General features: G+C 50.8%; 1 protein-coding gene and 1 long non-coding RNA gene across 3 annotated transcripts; one reads left to right on the top strand and one right to left on the bottom strand.

Moving 5' to 3' along the window:
- Positions 1 to 1,801: 1,801 nt before the first annotated feature.
- Positions 1,802 to 5,232, bottom strand: LOC110343517. Its single transcript, XR_002385824.2, has 4 exons — positions 5,125 to 5,232; positions 4,069 to 4,380; positions 3,234 to 3,283; positions 1,802 to 3,096 (listed from the first exon to the last, which is right to left on the bottom strand). It is a non-coding gene; the product is annotated as an uncharacterized LOC110343517 (long non-coding RNA).
- Izumo1r (IZUMO1 receptor, JUNO) lies at positions 3,058 to 6,864 on the top strand. 2 transcript variants are annotated; one of them, XM_005084043.3, is made up of 5 exons: positions 3,058 to 3,191; positions 4,326 to 4,469; positions 5,068 to 5,256; positions 6,002 to 6,137; positions 6,275 to 6,864. In XM_005084043.3, the coding sequence occupies exons 2-5, from the start codon at positions 4,332 to 4,334 to the stop codon at positions 6,541 to 6,543; spliced, it is 732 nt and encodes a 243-aa protein (XP_005084100.1). In that variant the 5' UTR covers positions 3,058 to 3,191; positions 4,326 to 4,331; the 3' UTR covers positions 6,544 to 6,864. The 2 variants fall into 2 exon arrangements, with proteins under 2 accessions (XP_005084100.1, XP_040591200.1); XM_040735266.1 differs by having other exon boundaries at positions 3,060 to 3,191; positions 4,329 to 4,469.
- The last annotated feature ends 11,836 nt before the right edge of the window (positions 6,865 to 18,700 follow it).

Genomic DNA, 18,700 nt, shown 5'->3' with positions numbered 1-18,700 from the left:
GACTTGGGAGAAGATCTCCCCAACCCATGGGGACCATGGAGCGTCCTGGCTGGTGGGGACAGGCTGTCCCTTCTGGAAGCCAGAACTAATAGGGGGTTCCCAGGCACTGAGGCTGAATGGACTATGGAAGGTGTGAGCCGTTCTGAGGAGCCACCTTTTAGGAACAGGGCAGTTGCAGAGTTCGATAATCAAATACTCAGGAATGTGGGCAAAGAAAGGACCAGGGGCTGGCAGGATGGCTCGGAGGATGCAAGTGTTTGCCGTGAAGCCTGGCAACCTGGGTTCAATCCGTGAAACCCAAGAGGAGCTGGAAGGAGAGAATGGAGTTTACAAGTTGTCCTCTGACCTGGCCACGCATCCAAGCCTACCCATCCATAGCACACACACAAACACCATAGTAAACTTAAATTTTTAAAAAAGGACCGTGGATTGGAATAGAAAAGTAAATTGGGACCAGATTTAAAAGGTCCCATGTACCATGGAGACTTTTCTTAATGTATACAAAGATTGTGAGTATGGCAACCATCTTCACATTTCTGAAGGCTCATTCTAGATAAAAGAAAAAGGACAATTGTGACAGACATTGAACTCTAAGAGCTAGGGATGTGGTTAAATTACTCAAACACTGATTTCTTTCCTTGAGATACTCATAGGACTGATCCCTCAAGAATCTGATACATGATTAGTTCAAAAAATGCTCCCCCCAAAGGAAAGTGGACTGTGTAAAAGTGGATTTTCACCATAAAATCCTCTCAACTTCCCTTATGTTTGGAAGGTTTTGTAATGAAGCCCTGGGGAATTTTGTCATCCTAGCTGATGTATGGATATTGCCTTGGAGGGAGCCAGGGAGCAGGGTTGAGTACCCAAGCATGACCCCAGCCAAGGGAGAAGCAGAGGTACTCGGGAGGGTAAACCAACACTGCAGCATTTGGACGGACAAAGGGGAGTGAGTGACATGCTGCCCCTCTGCCCGAGTTGCAAACTCGTAAAAGAGTTTTAATTATTTAGGGGATGGGGAGGGTGCTCAGGAACAAGAACCCTGAGTTCCCGACAGGCCTTGCTGCTGCCTCTGACTCCCAACCCTTGGAGGGTCCTAGCCTTTCTGTCTGTCTTCAAATTCACCACTTCGGAAAACTGATAAATGGTGGGAAGACTTGACAGACATCACCAGCCAGCATCCTGTGACCCCAAAGGAGAGAGACTTCAGGTCACTCCACCTACTGTGTCTGCACACACGCGCATATGTGTGCATGTGTGCGTGCGTGCATGTGTGTATGCGCACACGTGCATGTGTGTGTGTGTGCATGTGTGTGTGCATTCGTATGTGTGTGTGTGTGTGTGTGTGTGTGTGTGTGTGTGTGTGTGTGTGTCCTGCACCTCTCCCCTAGCTGGCAATCGCTCTGTTGTTGTTTTCAGCTGCTTTCTAGTGGCCGCTCCGTCAGCAGCCAGCGGCCTTCAGTCAGAAAACAGATTTCTCTGGAAGCCGCAGCCACAATAAGGCAAAATGAGTTCTGCTCAAGGACCTCAAACTGCTCCTCCAGGGACAGACGCCAGGGCTGCCGGCTCTCTTAAAAGGCAGCCACTGCAATCGCCTCTCCCTCCCTCCACCTGCGTCCTCGATGGCTATAATTTCAGCTCATTTCCTACAGCTTTGTCCTGGAGGCGGCTAGCCAGTCCCTCTTTGTCCCTCTCCCCTCCCTGTGGAGGGCAGTTTTCCGTTTCAGTAACGACGTGTGTGACTCATTTCTGGATTCTTGCGCTCGCCGCATCCACAGCCATGTAAAACAACATTCAGCACCAATCTTTTACTTGCCAAGGGTCTCTTGACTGTCTGCGAAGAACAGGGCATGAGTGCCTGCCTCTACTTCCCTGCAGATACCAATGCAAAGACATCCACATGGCAGAAATGCCTTTCCGTGTGGTGTCTGACTTCAGGAAGAGGCTCTCAGCTCTCCTGAAGACAGCATGTGGAGGTAGGGTTGGTGACCACACTGCCCCCTGCCCTCCCCCAAAAGACCCACCCAGCACACACCTCCCACACATACACAATATGACTGGCATTTCACTTTTTTTTAAAGAAGACTGGAGCCCTGGACAGTCCCTACCCTTCAGTCCCACAGGTTTCCCCATCACCTGGTTCATAAGCATAAGCTACGAAGTTAAACAAGCCTAGTTCAGATCCCAATTCATTCTCTGTGACTCAGTTTCCCCTACCTACCTCTGAAAGAGAGTGCTCATTTGGGGGATTATTGCAGGCAGTAAGTTAGGCTGCGCGCCAACGCTTTAGCCTCCAGCGCCGCGGCTAGTCCTGGTGCTCAGTACTCAGTACCCAGGTGTGGAAAATGCCCCCCCACTCATGATTAATATGCTGTGAATACTGACTGGCTGGCAGCTGAACCTCATGTGCTGTATTTTGTCTTCCTCGGTGGAAAACACGAGGGTTTTATTTTATTTATTTAGTATAAAACTTCAGTGGCATTGGCTGCTTCTCCTTTGGAGACAGAGCATAAGACACCAGCAAACATATGGGCATCACCTCTAGTAGAGCCTTTGAAGCCGAGGTCAAAGACCACACACACTGTGTGCAAATGCAGGCCGCCCCTGTGCCTGCTGAGGGGTGGCTCTTGTTTCTGCTTTGTTGCTTAAATCCTTGGGTCTCCAAGACTCTGCCTGTGCCTGCATCCTGTGTGCTATGCCGTGTGTGTGTGTGTGTGTGTGTGTGTGTGTGTGTGTGTGTGTGTGTAAGGCTTCGAGAGAGGACACTGCTACTCAGGGCACCAGGCGTCTGAGTGGAGGAAGAGACAAGCACAACAGAGCATGGGAGGGAAAGTCAGGGAACGAAACATGAGAATGAAAGCCGCTACGACTCCTCCGTGCCAAGACCTTCACGTGACCTCTTTCCCAATAGTCAACAGCTCTCACACAGAGCGGCAGAGAGTCTGTTATTCCTAAGTTCTCACGGGTTAGAGGCAGGGCTGAGAGTTGAACTTGCCGCCTACTGCAGGGATCTCCGGTGCAGCAAGGTTGTTTCTCTACAAGACAAACTCTTGGATGCACGGAGGCTGCTCAGCTCTGGCCACTTGCCGCTCTCTTCACCTGTATCTCGTAGAAACGGAAAGGTGTTAAAGGTGCAGTCAGCCTGCTCGCCTCTGTGGGGCTGGAAGGAGCACCAGGAGGGCCCTGCCTTGAATGTGAGTCTGAAGAGGGCTGGCATCTTCCTCTCCCCATCTTACCTTCCTAGGCTTCGAGAGGAGTTGTTCTCTGTGCCAACATGGAGCTGGAGCTGTGGGGAGAAAGAACAGCCTTGGGCTTAGACTTGAGGCTGGGTTCCACAGTGGAGTCCGGGTCTCCAGTACCTAGGATGTCTGAGGTGCTCAACTCAGGCTAGACTGCCTGTGTCTAGGGCAGGTTTCCACTAGGGCAGAGGAGCTGTGAGGTCCTGGGTGGTAAAGACTGAATGGTGTATTCCTAAAGCAGGGTGCCCCGGATGCCCCTTTGCTTTGGCAGAGGGGGGATCTCTCAGTCCACCCCCCCCCCCGCCCCCACCTAACACATCGCCAGTACAACCCAGAAGAGAACTGGAAATGAAACACAACAGATACCAAGGTACAGGCCAGCCTCCTGTGCTAGGGGGAGGACTTAGAGGGGGAGGCGCCCCAAAACCTCATTCCTGAAGGGGCCCCAGCTCCGAGAGGCCAGCAGGGGGCCCAGCCTGATGCTTAGGGTGGCTTTGAGTTAAACTGGGGCTGGCTGGAATGGGGTACTATTCTAAGGAAAGGACTCTGCTTGGAGGGACAGGGTGGGGACAAGTTACTCTGGGGAGTTGTGGGCCTGGTGTGGACCTTCCTGGGGACTAGAACTAGGGTTAGCACTCGATGGATAAGGCTTGCTTTGGTCACCCCACCCCACCATGTCCTTTGGCCACAAGGAGAATCTGTTTTCTGGGACTTGGTTACTTGGCCAAGAGCCTGGCTGTGGGCTGGGACCCAAGCTCTAAACTCCTAGACTATGCATCACTGAGTTAGCAAGCTGCGTCTAAGTGTAGAAGGGCCTGGTACCATCCCCTACCTGCCCTCCTCTTCAGAGCTGTTCTTTTCTTTTCCCTCTCTTTGTTGCTTGGTTTGGTTTCTGCGTCTCTGCGGTGGTTGGTAGTGGGGTGTCTACCTGCCTTGACACTCTGTGATGCTGCTCTACGCAGAGGGTTCTAGGAGCAGCCAGAGTGTTCCAGACCCTGAGGGAGCCTTGGAGCCCCTACTCCGTCTTTAGTGCCTGGTGTCGTGGAGGGATTGAGGTGGGTGTCTTCTATCACGGGCTCCTCTCTGCAGCAGGTCATGGCACAGTGGTGGCAGATCCTCTTGGGACTGTGGACAGTCGTGCCCACTGTGGCAGGAGACAAGGCGGTCAACGTCTGCATGAAAGCCAAGCACCACAAGCAAGAGCCTGGCCCGGAAGACAAGCTCTTCTTGGAGGTAGTGGGACCAGAGCTGGCCCCGGGGGCTAAGGTGGCTTCTTAGAAGTATTAGAGAAGGGATACAGGCAAGGTGGTCCCCGAACCCCATCAGCTCTGATCATTTGGTTCCTTAGTTGGGCTTTATTCATTCAGGATTTTGCTGCTCTGGCCACTTGGAACAGGCTATGTGATGATCCTGTTGGCTAACCATGGATCAATGCAAGCCTTCCTGCCAACATGTACCGGCTAGACACAGGGCTTACTTGTTTCCTTGTCGGTCTCCTAAAGGCAATTACAGGGCTATGGGAGGAGGAACATTTCATCTCTACGTTGTTCCTACCCATCATCATCATCCCGGGTTCCTGAGTCCCCCGGGACTTCTTTCTATTTGCTTTCCTGGATTTATTGCCTCCCTGGAGCCGACATCAGGAAACTATGTCCTGTGGCGGGAAGACAAAGAAGAGGTGGGGTCGGGGGTCAGGTGCCTCCCGTCCTTCAGGTGCATGTTGGCAGACACCAGGGTCCCTCCTCTACAGAGGTGCTCAAGGTGTCCCCTCTCCTGACACCCTCCTGCCCAAGACCCTCAACCCTGCGGCCTCTCCCTCCTCCTCCTCCAGTGCAGTCCCTGGAAGGACAATGCCTGCTGCACCTTCTCCACGAGCTGGGAAGCCCACCTTGACGAGCTCTCGTCCTTTAACTTCAGCATGATGCACTGCGGGCTGCTGACCCCCGGCTGTCACAAACACTTCATCCAGGCCGTCTGCCTTCACGAGTGCTCCCCTAACCTGGGGCCTTGGATCCAGCTGGTGAGGGGGCGGGAGGCAAACCCACGAGGCAGCCTTCCACTAACCAAACAAACGCTGGCACCCACAGGAGGCCAGTAGGGATAAGGAGAGGGCTGTTCCTCCAGGGATAAGAGCGGAGCCAGAGGCCTGGGAAGGGATGAAGAGGGAGCCGCCTCTGTCCCTGAAGGATAGCCTGGGGGGGGACACTGTCTGATGTGGGCGGAGGGATGAACTTGGGCAGAATGAGATGTGTGAATTCTGTCTCCTGCCCAGGACAGATAGCCACTCAGCTTCATGGTTCTCATTTGTTCAATAATACTAACAATTTAACTAATGATGATGATGATAACCTACAGCTGGGAGATGGCTCAGTCATTAAGCACTTGCCACACAAGCGTGAACACCTGAACTCAATCCTCAGAACCCCTATGGAAAGCCAGGTGTGGAGGGTGAGCTGCTACAATCTCAGCCCTAGGGAGGCAGAGACAGGTGCGTTCCTGGGGCTTGCCAGCCGGCCTAGCCTGCTTGGTGAGCTCTGAGCCACTGAGAGACTCTCTCTAAACTAGCATGTGGCATGGATGGTGCCTGAATAACCACACTTGAGGTTGTCCTCCAGCCTACACACACACACACACACACACACAGAATGTACACACACTCTCACTCACAGAATGTACACACACACACACGTGCACACACACAAAAAGAATAGTGCTCAGGGACTTTATGAAGGATTAGGCGTCTCCCTCTTTGCATCTGCACCCAGGTGGTCCCGAACAGGCAGGAAGAGCGGGTTTGGCGCGTGCCTCTGTGCTGGGAGGATTGCGAAGAATGGTGGGAAGATTGCAGCTCATCCTACACTTGCAAATCCGACTGGCTTAGTGGCCCGGACTCAAGTCGAGGTGAATGCACTGACCCGGCCCTGGGGGGCTGTTAACCCGGGCAAGGATGCAAACCTTCCTACATCCCCCCACGAGGATGGGGGCGCGGGAGGGAAGGGACGATGGGAAATGGGGACACCACCCTCCACCCCCCGCAGAGAAGAGCTGCCCGGTACCGGCGCCCTGCCGCCCTTTCTCGGATTACTTCCCCACCCCAGCCGATCTGTGTGAGAAGATCTGGAGCAACACGTTCAAGGCCAGCCCCGAGCGCAGGAATAGTGGGCGGTGTCTGCAGAAGTGGTTCGAGCCCGCCCAGGGCAACCCCAATGTGGACGCGGCCCTCCACTTTGCCAACTCGGCCTCAGCCCCCCGGGAGATTTCTTACGCCCTCACATCCTTCTCTCTGTGCCTGCTGCTCCATTCCTGAGGGTCCCTTCTCCTACCCACATTCCTTGACTCTTCTGAGCCTCGGCCATCCATCTCCTCCCTCAGGCTGTTCAGGGTGGGGAGCAGACTGGTGCCTGAACTTGACATGCCTCCCAGGGTCCCCCTCTGCTGCTTGGCTCTGCCTCTACTGGCCCGGGTGGCGGCTGGTACCCAGCAGCCTAAGGTGACTGTTTTTCCTGCCGTTAGGAGTGGGCACTGCTATAGGACTCCGGGCACTTGCTATCGTGTGACAGAGACAACGCTGACAGTCAAGTTTCCTGCCCTATTGTGGTACCTTCAATAAAATGACAGGGAAACTCTCCATGCGCTCTCGTCCCACGGGTACCAACCCAAGGTGTATAAAGAGGGAGCTGATTTGTCCTCATTAAGATTTTAATTTCCTTGATTACTAATGGGGATCAGGATTTTTAATATTAATTGGCCATTTGGAATGTGGTACTCCCACACTCTGTGGGGGGGGGGAGTGCACATGCGTGCTCATACCTACCGTCCCTCTTTTCTCCAAAAAGACTCTCACCCAGGTCAGCCTGGAACTCAAGGATGGCCTTACACTTCTGGTCTCCTTGCCTCCATCTTGTAGTTGCTGGGATCATACACATATGCCACCGTTAGTATTCAGACATTTGTACCGGCCTGCTTTGGGGTTCTGACAGGATACACCCTCAGCTGCAGCCACTGAGAGCACCACCTATGCCTATTCATTCTCTGTCTGTCTGTCTGTCTGTCTGTCTGTCTCTGTCTCTCTGTTCTCTCTCTCTCCCTCTCTCTCTCTGCCCCTCTTTCCTCTCTCCTGCTGCACCTGTCCCCAGAGGTCAGTCTCTCCCCTCCCCTTTCCCCTTTTTACAATCCTTTCCCCTTAATAAAAAAAAAAAAAACCCTGCTGGAACTCTGTCGAATGGTGTCTTTCTCAAGCTGGATTTTTAAAAATTACAACAGCCACTACCCCTGGTTTCATGCTGTGCTCTGGAGCTAACTCAGGATCCTGAACAAGCTATACAAGCACTCTAGCCATGCTCTAGCCCCCTCTTCCTCTTATTCCACAGCCATAGCATTCTAGTATTGAATTTTGGACACTGGAGTTCCAAGCTGACTTTTCTGCTCTCTGATAGTGTCTTTTCCCCCAGTGTTGAGGACTGAACCTAGGGTCTAAGCTTGCTAAGCTCATGCTCCACCCCTGAGCTAAATCCCCAACCCCAAGGCCTTTGCACATGCTCTCTAACACTTGATAATCCTTTTGGATTTTCCCCCTGTGGAGAGGAGTGAGGTGTTGGACCAGATGATTTAGTCTGCAGAAAAGAAAGGAAACGAGGAAAAGTCAGGGGCCCCATTTACTAGATCATGCAAAGAGTAGTATCCAGACAGAAGTACTGTAGAAGGGCCACTGGCTTCAAGTCTTTCCTATGAGTAGGCTCACAGCACCCATCTGAGCTAGGAATCTTCTAGAGCCTGAAGCTGAGCCCTCCCAGAACTAGACAGTGACTTCCCTGGCACTTTGTGTGAGTGTGCGTGTCAGAGTGTGTGCATGTGTGTGCGTGTGTGTGCACCTGTGTGAGTATGTGGTGTGTGCATGAGTGTGATTGTGTGTGCGTGTGCATGTGTGAGTCTGTGTGTGAGTGTGCATGTGTGGGGGGGCAAAGTGACAGAGCAGGTGATTTTTCTCAAGACTGCTGATTCTTGACTGCTCATCAGACTTCCCTGTCACCTTGTATGTATGTGTGTGGCAAAGGGACAGAGCAGGTAATTTTCTCAAGACTGCTGATTCTTGACTGAAACAAACTCTGCTCATCAATAAACTCAGCCTGCATTCTTCTTCTTCTGCTTGCTTACTCGTGAAACAGATGTGTCCCCGGGAGAATGCTAGAACAGCAAAACCAAGTGTGGAGCAGGAATAGGGGTGACTGTCAGCAATAATGGGAACAAACTTGTACATAGGATGTCTAGAAGGAAGGAGGCAGCAAGACGGGTGTTGAGAGGGCCTCCCTGAAGCCAGGCTTGAATTCCAACAGAGAACAGAAAAAGGATGTTCTCAAAGCCCCCTGAGGCTCCAAGGCAGAGGCTCCAAGGAGCAGAGCTGCCAACGGCTTATAAATGAGTAAGCCCGTACACCTTCAAAACTCCACGCAGGGAGCCAGGCGTGGTGGCATGCCCCATGGAGTCTGAGGCAGAAGGATTGCTGCAAGTTTGAAGCTAGCCAACATATAATACAGGAACACCCCACCCCCATCTTTCTCTTCACAGTGGAGGGCCATAGGGAATCTGAGGGTGTCTTGCTCACACAGTAAAGAGCTTATGATTTTTAAAGTGGTTTTAGTTGTAAGTGTAAAACTCACCAAAGCAGAGTTAAAATTGAGGTTCTGTTAGTCAGAATCCACCGGCCACTTGCCGCACAGGAAGGGCTCTCTAAGTGTGCAACACACAAGGTCTTCCACTCCAGTCTTACGGAAGCCTTGATGCAAGGCCCTTCCTCCGGTTTTCAGATTAGAGCACGGCCAAGGTATGTTTGAAACCAGTCAGGTCTAACTCCCAGCTCCAGCAGACCCTAGACTCAGCTGATTCCACAACTTTAGCCTACACTAATCCTAGCCAATCCCACCCCCCACCCCTGTTTCCAGCGGACCAACTGCCCATCTCCAGCTGATCCCCAGTACAGTCAACACCCATCTCCCCCTGGTCCCCGTCTCCAGAGTTTGCACTGAACAGCCTGGCCCACGGTGGCATGGAGTGGAGCTGAAGTCAATAAGGAAACGAGGGCAGAGGTGAGGCTGGTAACCAGGGAGAGCTCAATAAGGAAACGAGGGCAGAGGTGAGGCTGGTAACCAGGGAGAGCTCAATAAGGAAACGAGGGCAGAGGTGAGGCTGGTAACCAGGGAGAGCTCAATAAGGAAATGAGGGTAGAGGTGAGGCTGGTAACCAGGGAGAGCTCAATAAGGAAACGAGGGTAGAGGTGAGGCTGGTAACCAGGGAGAGCTCAATAAGGAAACGAGGGTAGAGGTGAGGCTGGTAAACCTGGAGAGCTCATGCTGGCTAGAGAGACAGGTTCCCGCCCCCTTTTGCTTTTGGGATAAGTGGTTTCATGAAAAGAGAAGTGATCTGTTGAGTTTCTAATTGTTTTGACCAGAGCTAACACATATGGGCCCAAGGACCTCTGACACATAGTTTAGAGCCCCAGACACCCCCACCTTATCCACCGTGACTGTGGCTGAGAAGTACCCACTCGTAACCGTTTTGCTACACAAAGTTAATTTGTAAACTGATTTTTCTCTTCTATACATTCAGACTACCTTTTTACACTCGTTCTGATAGTTTCTTGAATTCATCTTCTAATCTTTTTAGTTTCAGCAATCCATTCTTTAATTATTTCCAAGAGATGTTTTCCATTCCCTTGTTTTTCATATTCCACTGTTTTGGGTTTTGTGGATGTAATACCTTCTCTAGTCTCACTGAAGACCTAATTAAATTTTTTTCAAAAGCTTGTTTCTAGTCTCTAAGAGATGCACATCCCCCAAGGTCACTCTGTTCTGTTCTCTGATGTTTTGCCTGCACAGCTGGTTTCCCAAGTCTGCATGTAAGAATGAGGGCTAGGTTCATTCTGTAGAGTTGGCTTGGTTTCCTGTGTGTTTGTCTGTATGCTGCTGGAAAGTTCTGGATGTGGGGCAGGGATGTTCAGTGGAAGACTCTGCTTCAGAGAATGGAGAGCTCTGAAGCCCACTCGGAGGAGTCCCGGCAAAGGCTGTTTATTCAGGGCACACTATTAAGAGAGCTACGGCTAAGCCGGGCGTTGGTGGGGCATGCCTTTAATCCCAGCACTTGGGAGGCAGAGGCAAGCAGATCTCTGTGAGTTCCAGACCAGCCTGGTCTACCGAGCAAGTTCCAGGGCAGCCTCCAAAACAATACAGAGAAACCCTGTCTTGAAAAACCAAGAGAGAGAGAGAGAGAGAGAGAGAGAGAGAGAGAGAGAGAGAGAGAGAGAGAGAGAGAGAGAGAGAGAGAGAGCACTGTGGCTAATAATAACTAATAATGGCATTTTGGCAGAGAATAAAGGTAGGGAAGAAGGCTTTGGGTTCTCACTGAAATGTGTGCCATTGCTGGACATGAGGTGGTTTGAGCCCCATATGACTGGTAAAATAGTATTTGGTTTTTAACCACTTGGTTCCAATTGGAATCATGGATTTAAAAAGCAGGGTAGGGGCTTGAGAGATGACCCAATGCCCAAGACCACTCACCTCACAATCATGGGACCAGAATGCATACCCTGCCACCCACATAACAAGCCAGGCACCCCCCAAAGCACCTTTAATCCTGGCTCATAGGGAGCCAAAACCCTTTTCCAGACTCCGTATATTCTCACATGTGCACATGGGCTCATATACCCAGCCCCACTCACACAAATAATTTAAAGGTAGGAAGCTTACAGTTAGTTATTCATCCAGGTCTTGCCATTTGTGTGACAGGAATGAAGATATTCTGAAGAAACCCTGGTGACCATCTCCTTATCGGACTACTGAAACTGGTCCTCGACGAGGTGGAATTTCCCTAGAAATAGGATGCTGGGAGGAAAAAAAACAGTCAGGAACCTGGTGCCAGTCACAGGAACTTGTCTCCTGAGAGGAAATGTCACACCATTCTTAGCAGACCACCTTATGGGGAAGACTGGAGTGGAGACAAGCGTGTGTGGGTCTACTCCTTGACCATGACTTCGTGGTCACGCATATTTCTTGCTCTCTGTCTAAACCTAAACCTCATGCCTGGCCATCAAAGGTGGACGTGACCGAGAGGCGTTACTGGACCCCCTTCTCTTCCGATACGGGCACACTGAGTCCGTCTTCTCCCAATGTCTTCGACTACATCTTGTCTCCTTACGTGGCTGGGTGAGGAAGCAGCAGGATTCCTGTCCTTGGAAATGGATATTTTAATGAAAGGTAGCGAAAAAATGTAAGAGAACAGTCAAAAACAATCTCGAGCTATACACAAGGCATGTGTTAGAAAAAGGAGCCCAGGGGACCCTGCGAGGGCGAAGAGGAGCCAGCTCTGGGGTGTGTAGTTGGGACAAACGGGGAGTTCAGATAAAGCAAGGGAAGAGAAGACAGGCGGAGGATGAATCCACGGCTGGGCAAGGTTCATGGGGGCATCGTGCTTTCCCTATGGGGACAGACAAAGACAGAAAATATTTAAAAGGAGTCTCAGAATGAAATGCTTCAGATATCGATCTCTGACTCAGTTAGCGCCAGGCTGTAACCATCTGCTGAGCTTAGACACTCAAAACTCTGGGCCCTTGGGAGCTTTCTGGCCACAGCGTAGGGTCTGGGCAGCTGGTCTTCATGGCCAGCTTTCCGAGTTCACAGCCCAGGCGGCTTATCTTTCCTCCGCCATATGGCGAGGATAAACTTTCCAGAGGACCAAACTCCATCTGAGAGTGGGATTCAGAATCCTGAGAGGATTATTTTCAGGGTGAGGATGCTTCGCACGGAACCCAAAAGCTGGCGCTAGCAACAGTTGAAAAAGCAAAGAAGCTTAAATCGTTGCTGCCTCTCTGAGCCCCACATCTGTCCGTAGAGATGCAGGCTGTGCCTGGCGGAGGATGCTAGGGCAGCTGCTGGGTGTGAAGCTGATGGGCTCAGGGCCTCTGCCTGCTTTAGGCAGGAAGGGCCTAGTGCTTAACAGGCTGTGATTACTCCCATTCAGGGGAAAGCTTGGCGGGTGGGGGGAGAGCAATTTCTCCGGCTAGAATCTGCTGCCATAACAAAAAGCCTCAGGAAGCTGGGTCAGATCAGAGACCTGAACACAAAGGCAGAAGAGGCTCATTTCTCAAATAGCTTGGTTCGCTAATCCATTGTGGACATAAGTCACGTGTAGCCCCCTCCCTCCAACCCCTCAGAGTATCACAATGACTTCGGGAAGTTGTGGGGTACAACGGGGTGCAAGGGGCTCATTAGTACGCAATCACCGTGCTCAAAGACCATTTCCCAGCTCTGGGAAGCTGAGATTACTTGCCAATATATTTGTTTCTAGTGTAATAATTTTAATCAGCACTCTTTCAATAACATAGAGCATGCAGCATAGATTGTTGTCCGGGGAAACAGGGTTCTGATCTCTGAAAAGAAAAGAAAATGGCAGTGTTCTGTGGTTGCTTAGATGTCAGTTGGCTTGGAGGGCACTGGGGGTGGGCCACTTCCTTATACTCAAAGGACTGGAGCAGAAAGGTCATAATTGCTAGTCAGAAGAAAGGATCTCTGGTCCTGGAAAGAAGTGTGACACCCTGAATGGTCCTAAAAGTCACAAATGGATAACTCTCTAAGGCTTTGCTCCAGAAACACCACACACAGCTATAACCAAACTCGCCTCGACATTACACAATACTGGCCATTGATCTGCACACCTTTGATCCCAGCACTCAGGAGGCAGAGGCAGGTGGATCTCTGTGAGCTCTGGGCCAGCCTGGTCTACAGAGTGAGTTCCAGGACAGCCAGGACTGTTGCACAGAGCAGCTCTGTCTCCAAAAACAAACAAAAGACATTACACAACACTGTCACCTACAGGGTTCACACTCAAGCAGAGAACTGGAGTTTGGTTCCCAGCACCACATCAGGCCACGTTCAACAACTTCCTCGAGTACTTCACTCACGTGTGCAAAACCACACACATGTGTGCACAATTAAAAATAAAATATCTTTAAAAAAATACACAGGCCTATAACATAAAAGGCCAATAAACATCATGATGTTTTAAGCAAGTTTAAGAGTCTGTGCTGGGCCACATTCACAGTTGTCTCTAGGCATATGAGGCCCATGGGCTGCAGGTTGGACGTGCCTGCACGCAGGAGGCTTTCTTGTGTAGATATATTACTGCCTTCCTTCAAGACTCAGTCCAGACCCAAGCACTGGGAAAAGACAAAGTCCTTCAGGAAAACTGCATGTCTAGGAATTTTAGACAAAAGCGTAAGACCTGTTTAGAATGCAGAAGGGTCAGGGGACTCTGACCACTGTCCACCCTCTCCCTTGAGGGTCTGCTGCACTCAGCAACAAAATTGTCTTATCTTCTGCATTCCCTCTGAGTTCTTTCAGCCAGGGGACACGAGGGTCAGGGAGGCAAGTAGAGTGCACACAGAGATCCCGGTGGAAGATCGAGGGTCCCTTCTACGCAGACTGGAGAAAGATGTCCTCGGGGCCTCTCTCCTATGCTCTCAAAAGCCCAGCAGCAAGAAGCATTTTCTACACATCATTAAGCTTCACTGATAATCCCAGAGCATTGCTAAGGGAAGGTTGTAGCCACGTCACGGCTTGGATCCTGCATCCCGAGCCCACCACATTTCGTGGTACATCTACTTCACGCTGGGGATTTTCATGCATAGTGTTTCTACCCATCTGTGCACCTTCTGTGTTAGAGAGCAGCACCCCACCCAGAGTGCCCCTGTCAAAGCTGCAGGAGATGGTAAGGGGACGAGCTAACAGGACGGTGTACAGGTCAGAGTCACCGGCTCATGAAATGAAGAGCAGATGCTCCTCTTTCTATCCTACAAATCATGCTAACTGAATGCCAGGAAGAGGGGGCCTCCATGCCACTCCCTTTCCAACAGGACCACTGTTCTGAAGTCACTTTCTCAGCTAGGCGAATGGAATCTGCTGAACACCTCGATCCTGTCTTCTTGCCTTCCCTGGGGGTAGAGAACTAAACCTATCTTCACTCCCTGCGGTGGTTGATAATGACCCTCCTGACAGTATCTACACTCACCCAAGAGACACACCTCTGGGTATGTCTAGGAGTCACCCTGAATATTGATGGCACCATCCAATGTGCTGAAGTCTCCAACTACACACCGAAAAGAGTAAATGGAGCTGCGGTCAACTCTCTCTTCTTCCCGACTGCGGTGCACTGTGACCGCGCGCAGGGCACGAGGTCCGTGTCTGCAGATAAGCACCAGAGACGCCAGGACACGTTAAACACCCTGCTTCTCTCTCCGAATGGGAGAAGATGCTTTGCAGTCCTCCCAGAATGGGGGGGGTGGTGTAGTTATATCCTGGTGGTCCTTTGCTGCCTGTTGAGCCAGGCTCCGCCCAACCCCCCCCAGAATATTATGTTTGCTCATCCCAGACCTTTTCCCTCTGTATCTTGAGCATTGCTTCCAGGTCCACAAAACTCATCCTTGTACGTCACAACAGCCTGAGTGACTTCTATGTTATCCTAGGGCCATGTCAATTCTGACTCCCATGGGCGTTATGTTCACCTCAGCCATTCTCCCTAGACCTTTATTGTGGGGACACCAGACCTTGAGCAGAAACCCACTTCCCCTTCGGCCTGGGAGCAGGCAGCTGTGAGATAATGTTTACTGAAAACAATTCAGTGCTATAAAGCTCTTGATAGGGCTCAGATAAGGGCTAGCTCACTGAAACACCATGACTTTGACACCCCCTACGGCTAGATGTTCCTTCCTGTTCCCCCTGCTGTTTCTCCCCGATTCTGGGGCCAGAGATTAAACCACCAGTCAGGAGGGTGAGAAGTCTGGGAGAATTGTTGGAGAATTGTATGTAGATGGATGACAGAATTCCTTAAAAAAGGGAAGCGGGTTTTTTTTCTTGGGGAGTTCTCTCTCCTAAGCCAACTTGGGGAGCATAAAGTTTTCTTAAAGCAACCGACCAGTCTCTGTGTCATCTATCCCGACCACCTCGCTACATTCCCGGATGCAGGCTGCACAGCAGGTGTGACACTTTATCTTGAGCACGGTTTCTGAGTCAACAGAACCCATCTTCATGGGAGAAGCCAGACGTACTCTGTAAAGAGTTTCGGTGTGAACATGCCTTAAGTTTTGTTGTACTCAGAGGAAAGAGCTAATTGTTATCAGAAAACTTTCCCCCCCAAAATTGTGCAGTGCTTCACTATGGCTAAAATAAACAAACTGGTGGCAGCCTTTCAAAGTCCTGGCCAGCTTTGGAGCCTGAGGAGGGCCGAACCGTTTCATTCCTGTCTCTTCGTGGCCTGATTCCCTGCTGGCCAGAAAGCCTCCAGGGAACCCCCACGTGACCAGGTGCCTCCCTCCTGACACCACAGCTTCCCTGCTGTGATAGACTGTATCCTCACACTGCGAGCCAAACAAACCCCTTCTTCCTTAGGTTGACTTTGCTAAGTATTTGTCACAGCAATGGGAAAGTAACCAACACACAACCCAAAGCCACGCAGGGTTGGAGATGAGTGATATTAACTAACCAACCACTGATCTGGTTCGTCTTTGGGATGGAAGGAAGCTTGTTATCTAGACCTTCCGGTGTATTCCTGTCCTTATTGTCCTCTCTTCCTGAGCACCACACAGCCCCGCCTGAGCCTCACTTTAGGGTAATCCCTCCCTCGTGCCCTGGCTATGCATTGTGGTGCCATAGCTTTAGGCCGTGATTACTGTCAGCTACTTTCTCTGGTTTGGCAGAACTGGTTTTACCATCTGTGGCTCTGGCGCTACTTCTTGGGAAGGTGGTGACAGACACCACTAAGGTTACAAGCTGGCGTTTTTCTCTCACTGTCTCTCAAGGGCGAGTGTCATAGTTTCATTCCGAATCCATGTTTCTCTTCTGAGCACGCAGGCTACCTCATCCCACAGCCCCCCTCCCCTCTCCTATCAGGTCAACTGAAGGCTCAAGTAAGAAGCCGGCTTTGTCCTTCTAAAGTGACCAGCAAGAAGCTATCCAACTCTGGATGGAAACAAAGACACCCCCAAGCCCAGGGGCAAGTGAGAGCAAACAGGCTGTGTGCTCAGAGGTTGCCATGGCAAGGGCCCCAGCCCCCATTCCTTGCCATTCAGCAGAGAAGCAAGGTCAGGTAGGGGTGAAAGTATCACCGTTTAAAGAAAAGGCTATGAGAACCTCTTCAGCATGCTCAGATTGGAGTTTGCTGGGGAAACCAGAGGCAGGGTGATGAAAAGTGATGGGTCGTATGTGACTGACCGGGCTCTCCAAGAGGAACAGAGTAAGGGAGCTGACTCTGTCACTGACCAAGTCATCACCAGCCCTGGACTGGAAATACAGAGATGTGCTCAGCTTCCAGTCTGGCTGATACAGACTTCTCGTGGTCTTTGAGGACACAGTCAGCCATAGCATTGGGTAACAAAGTACCCCGACCGTTAGTGACTTCAGTCATTTGTTATCATACATTTTCTCCAGGTCAGAAATGTGGTTTAGCTCATCTTCAGGATCAGGGTCTCTGACAAGGACATAGTCACCAGGTTCTGGAATGTCCTTGGTCCTCCAGCCGGAGATGTTGAAAGGGAGTTCTGACTCCTCTCTTCCTGGATGAGTATCTTGCTCAGGCTATAGGTAGGGGTGTGATTGACACTTCAGTCCAGACCCCAATCCCTCCTGGATCCCTAGATTTCTCCAGTTACAACCCATCTCTTTTTTTGTTTCTTATGATAAAAACTTTATTATCTTAAATATCAAGTTTTACACTTCACATTTTCTTCAGAAAGTTCTTATTAAAGAAGAAAAATAAAATAAAGTTTTTGGATTATTCAGGGATGACTTCCATTTCAAGAAAAAAAAAAAAAAAACTCAAAGGCATCTAGTGGGTTCAGCGGCAGATAGGTCCTAACCAGCAGCACAATGTGACCAATTCTGGGATTCCTGAGTTCAGTTCCCCTAAGCTCTCCAAGCAGCAGAGTGGGCTTCCTAGCCACGGTCTGCCAGATGGGGCTAGGAAGCCACTGAACAAGCATTGCTGGGGGCTCAAGCCCCAAGCCCAGCTCACCCTGAAGAGATCCGGATGTAAATGCACAGCTAGTCTCTCATGAAAGGTGTGTGATATAGAGCAGATTTGAGCAGCACAAAGGACCCCTCTGCTGCCTTGCTGGAACTAAAGACGCCCAGGGCAGGGGAACACACTGGGGCAGAATGGTGTGGGCCCACCTGTCTCCCAGGCTTTACAGTCCAGTCAAGGAGCCTGCAAACACAAATCTGGCTGGCTCGTGTAGGGAACATAGGCTTACTCTGCATGTCACTGACACATTCACTTAAGGTTGCAGGTTTCAGAATTCTAAGTATGATCACGGCCCATCACCTGAACAGGCTCAGGGAGAATTAGCCACTCAGAACCTTTTAGTTTGCTTACTTAGACACAACTCTGTAAGAAGCAATCTGATCTTGTACTCCACGCCGTCCCCTGATCTGTGGTTCAAACTTTGCAGGTGGATTTCCCTAGTGTCCTGAAACTTAGCGGTCCCCCCACCACACTTCACAAGCCCTCTCCACACCCCATCGTCTTAATTACTTTAACTTCTGAGCGTATTTCCTAACTGTAAAGCTCAGAAGTCACTAACAACCTACTTTCCTTCCATGCTGCCAGAATGCATGCACTGGGCTATCTGAAACAGAGGGATGGAGAAGGTCTTGCAGAGTGTGCAGAGTTCTGCAAAGCGGCCCTGGCTGCCCACCCCACCCATTGTTCACCGCTCTTTCTGCTCTGTATTTCCATTTCCACGCCGCACACTCGGCTTAAAATAACACGTCCCACGGAGGCCTCTGCCGAGCTCTGCTCTCCCAGATGGTGGGCATCCCGGTGCAGCCAGGCTCACTGGAGGGTGGGGGATGTGGCACCCCCACCTTCATCACACCTAAAGGAAGGAAAGGTAACTGCCGCTCCTCTCTTCCGTTTCCCCGGACTTCTAGTCTGCCTGCTCCTTTCTGGTTGAATGCACCATACATTGATTCCTCAACAACTTTTCCGTTAGTCCTACTAACGTTTCATTTGAAATTCCTTTATCTTTGCAGTGCTGGGGGTCAAACCCAGGGCCTTGTACATGCCAGGCAAGTGTTCCACTAAGCTGCACCTATAACCCTCCCCCTACTTTTTTAGAGACAGGAATCCATGTAACCAAAGCTGATGGCCCATCTCTTAAATGATTTTAGAGTTACCCCTTTGGAGGGCAGAATGTTACCCCCGCAGAGGAGACTCATCAAGGAAAAGCCATGGTGTCTGCTCGGCTACCACAACAGTGGAGACTCAAGGGAAAGCTATGCTGGGCTCCTGGAGGTGGAGACAGGGCCATTCTTCTTCCCACAGTTTCCTGGGATTCCTTGCCCATAAAAGAACCTCTTTGCTTTTCCGGTCATCCCTGACTTGTTGGCACTTACCATGTTTTAAATTCAACTTGTCAGACAGGG

This window comes from Mesocricetus auratus, unplaced genomic scaffold, assembly GCF_017639785.1.
Source record: "Mesocricetus auratus isolate SY011 unplaced genomic scaffold, BCM_Maur_2.0 Super-Scaffold_100044, whole genome shotgun sequence".
NCBI classification, from domain to species: Eukaryota; Metazoa; Chordata; class Mammalia; order Rodentia; family Cricetidae; genus Mesocricetus; species Mesocricetus auratus.
Note: the sequence above shows the minus strand (reverse complement) of the source record. Positions and strands in the feature narration are given on the sequence as shown.

What these genes read in the sequence shown, in the direction of transcription:
- Izumo1r (XM_005084043.3), top strand. Translation starts at nt 4,332, where the DNA reads ATGGCACAGTGGTGGCAGATCCTCTTGGGACTGTGGACAGTCGTGCCC. An exon ending in TGGGGCCTTGGATCCAGCTG is followed by an intron (nt 5,257 to 6,001) that starts GTGAGGGGGCGG and finishes ATCTGCACCCAG; the next exon opens with GTGGTCCCGAACAGGCAGGA. An exon ending in TGGCCCGGACTCAAGTCGAG is followed by an intron (nt 6,138 to 6,274) that starts GTGAATGCACTG and finishes CACCCCCCGCAG; the next exon opens with AGAAGAGCTGCCCGGTACCG.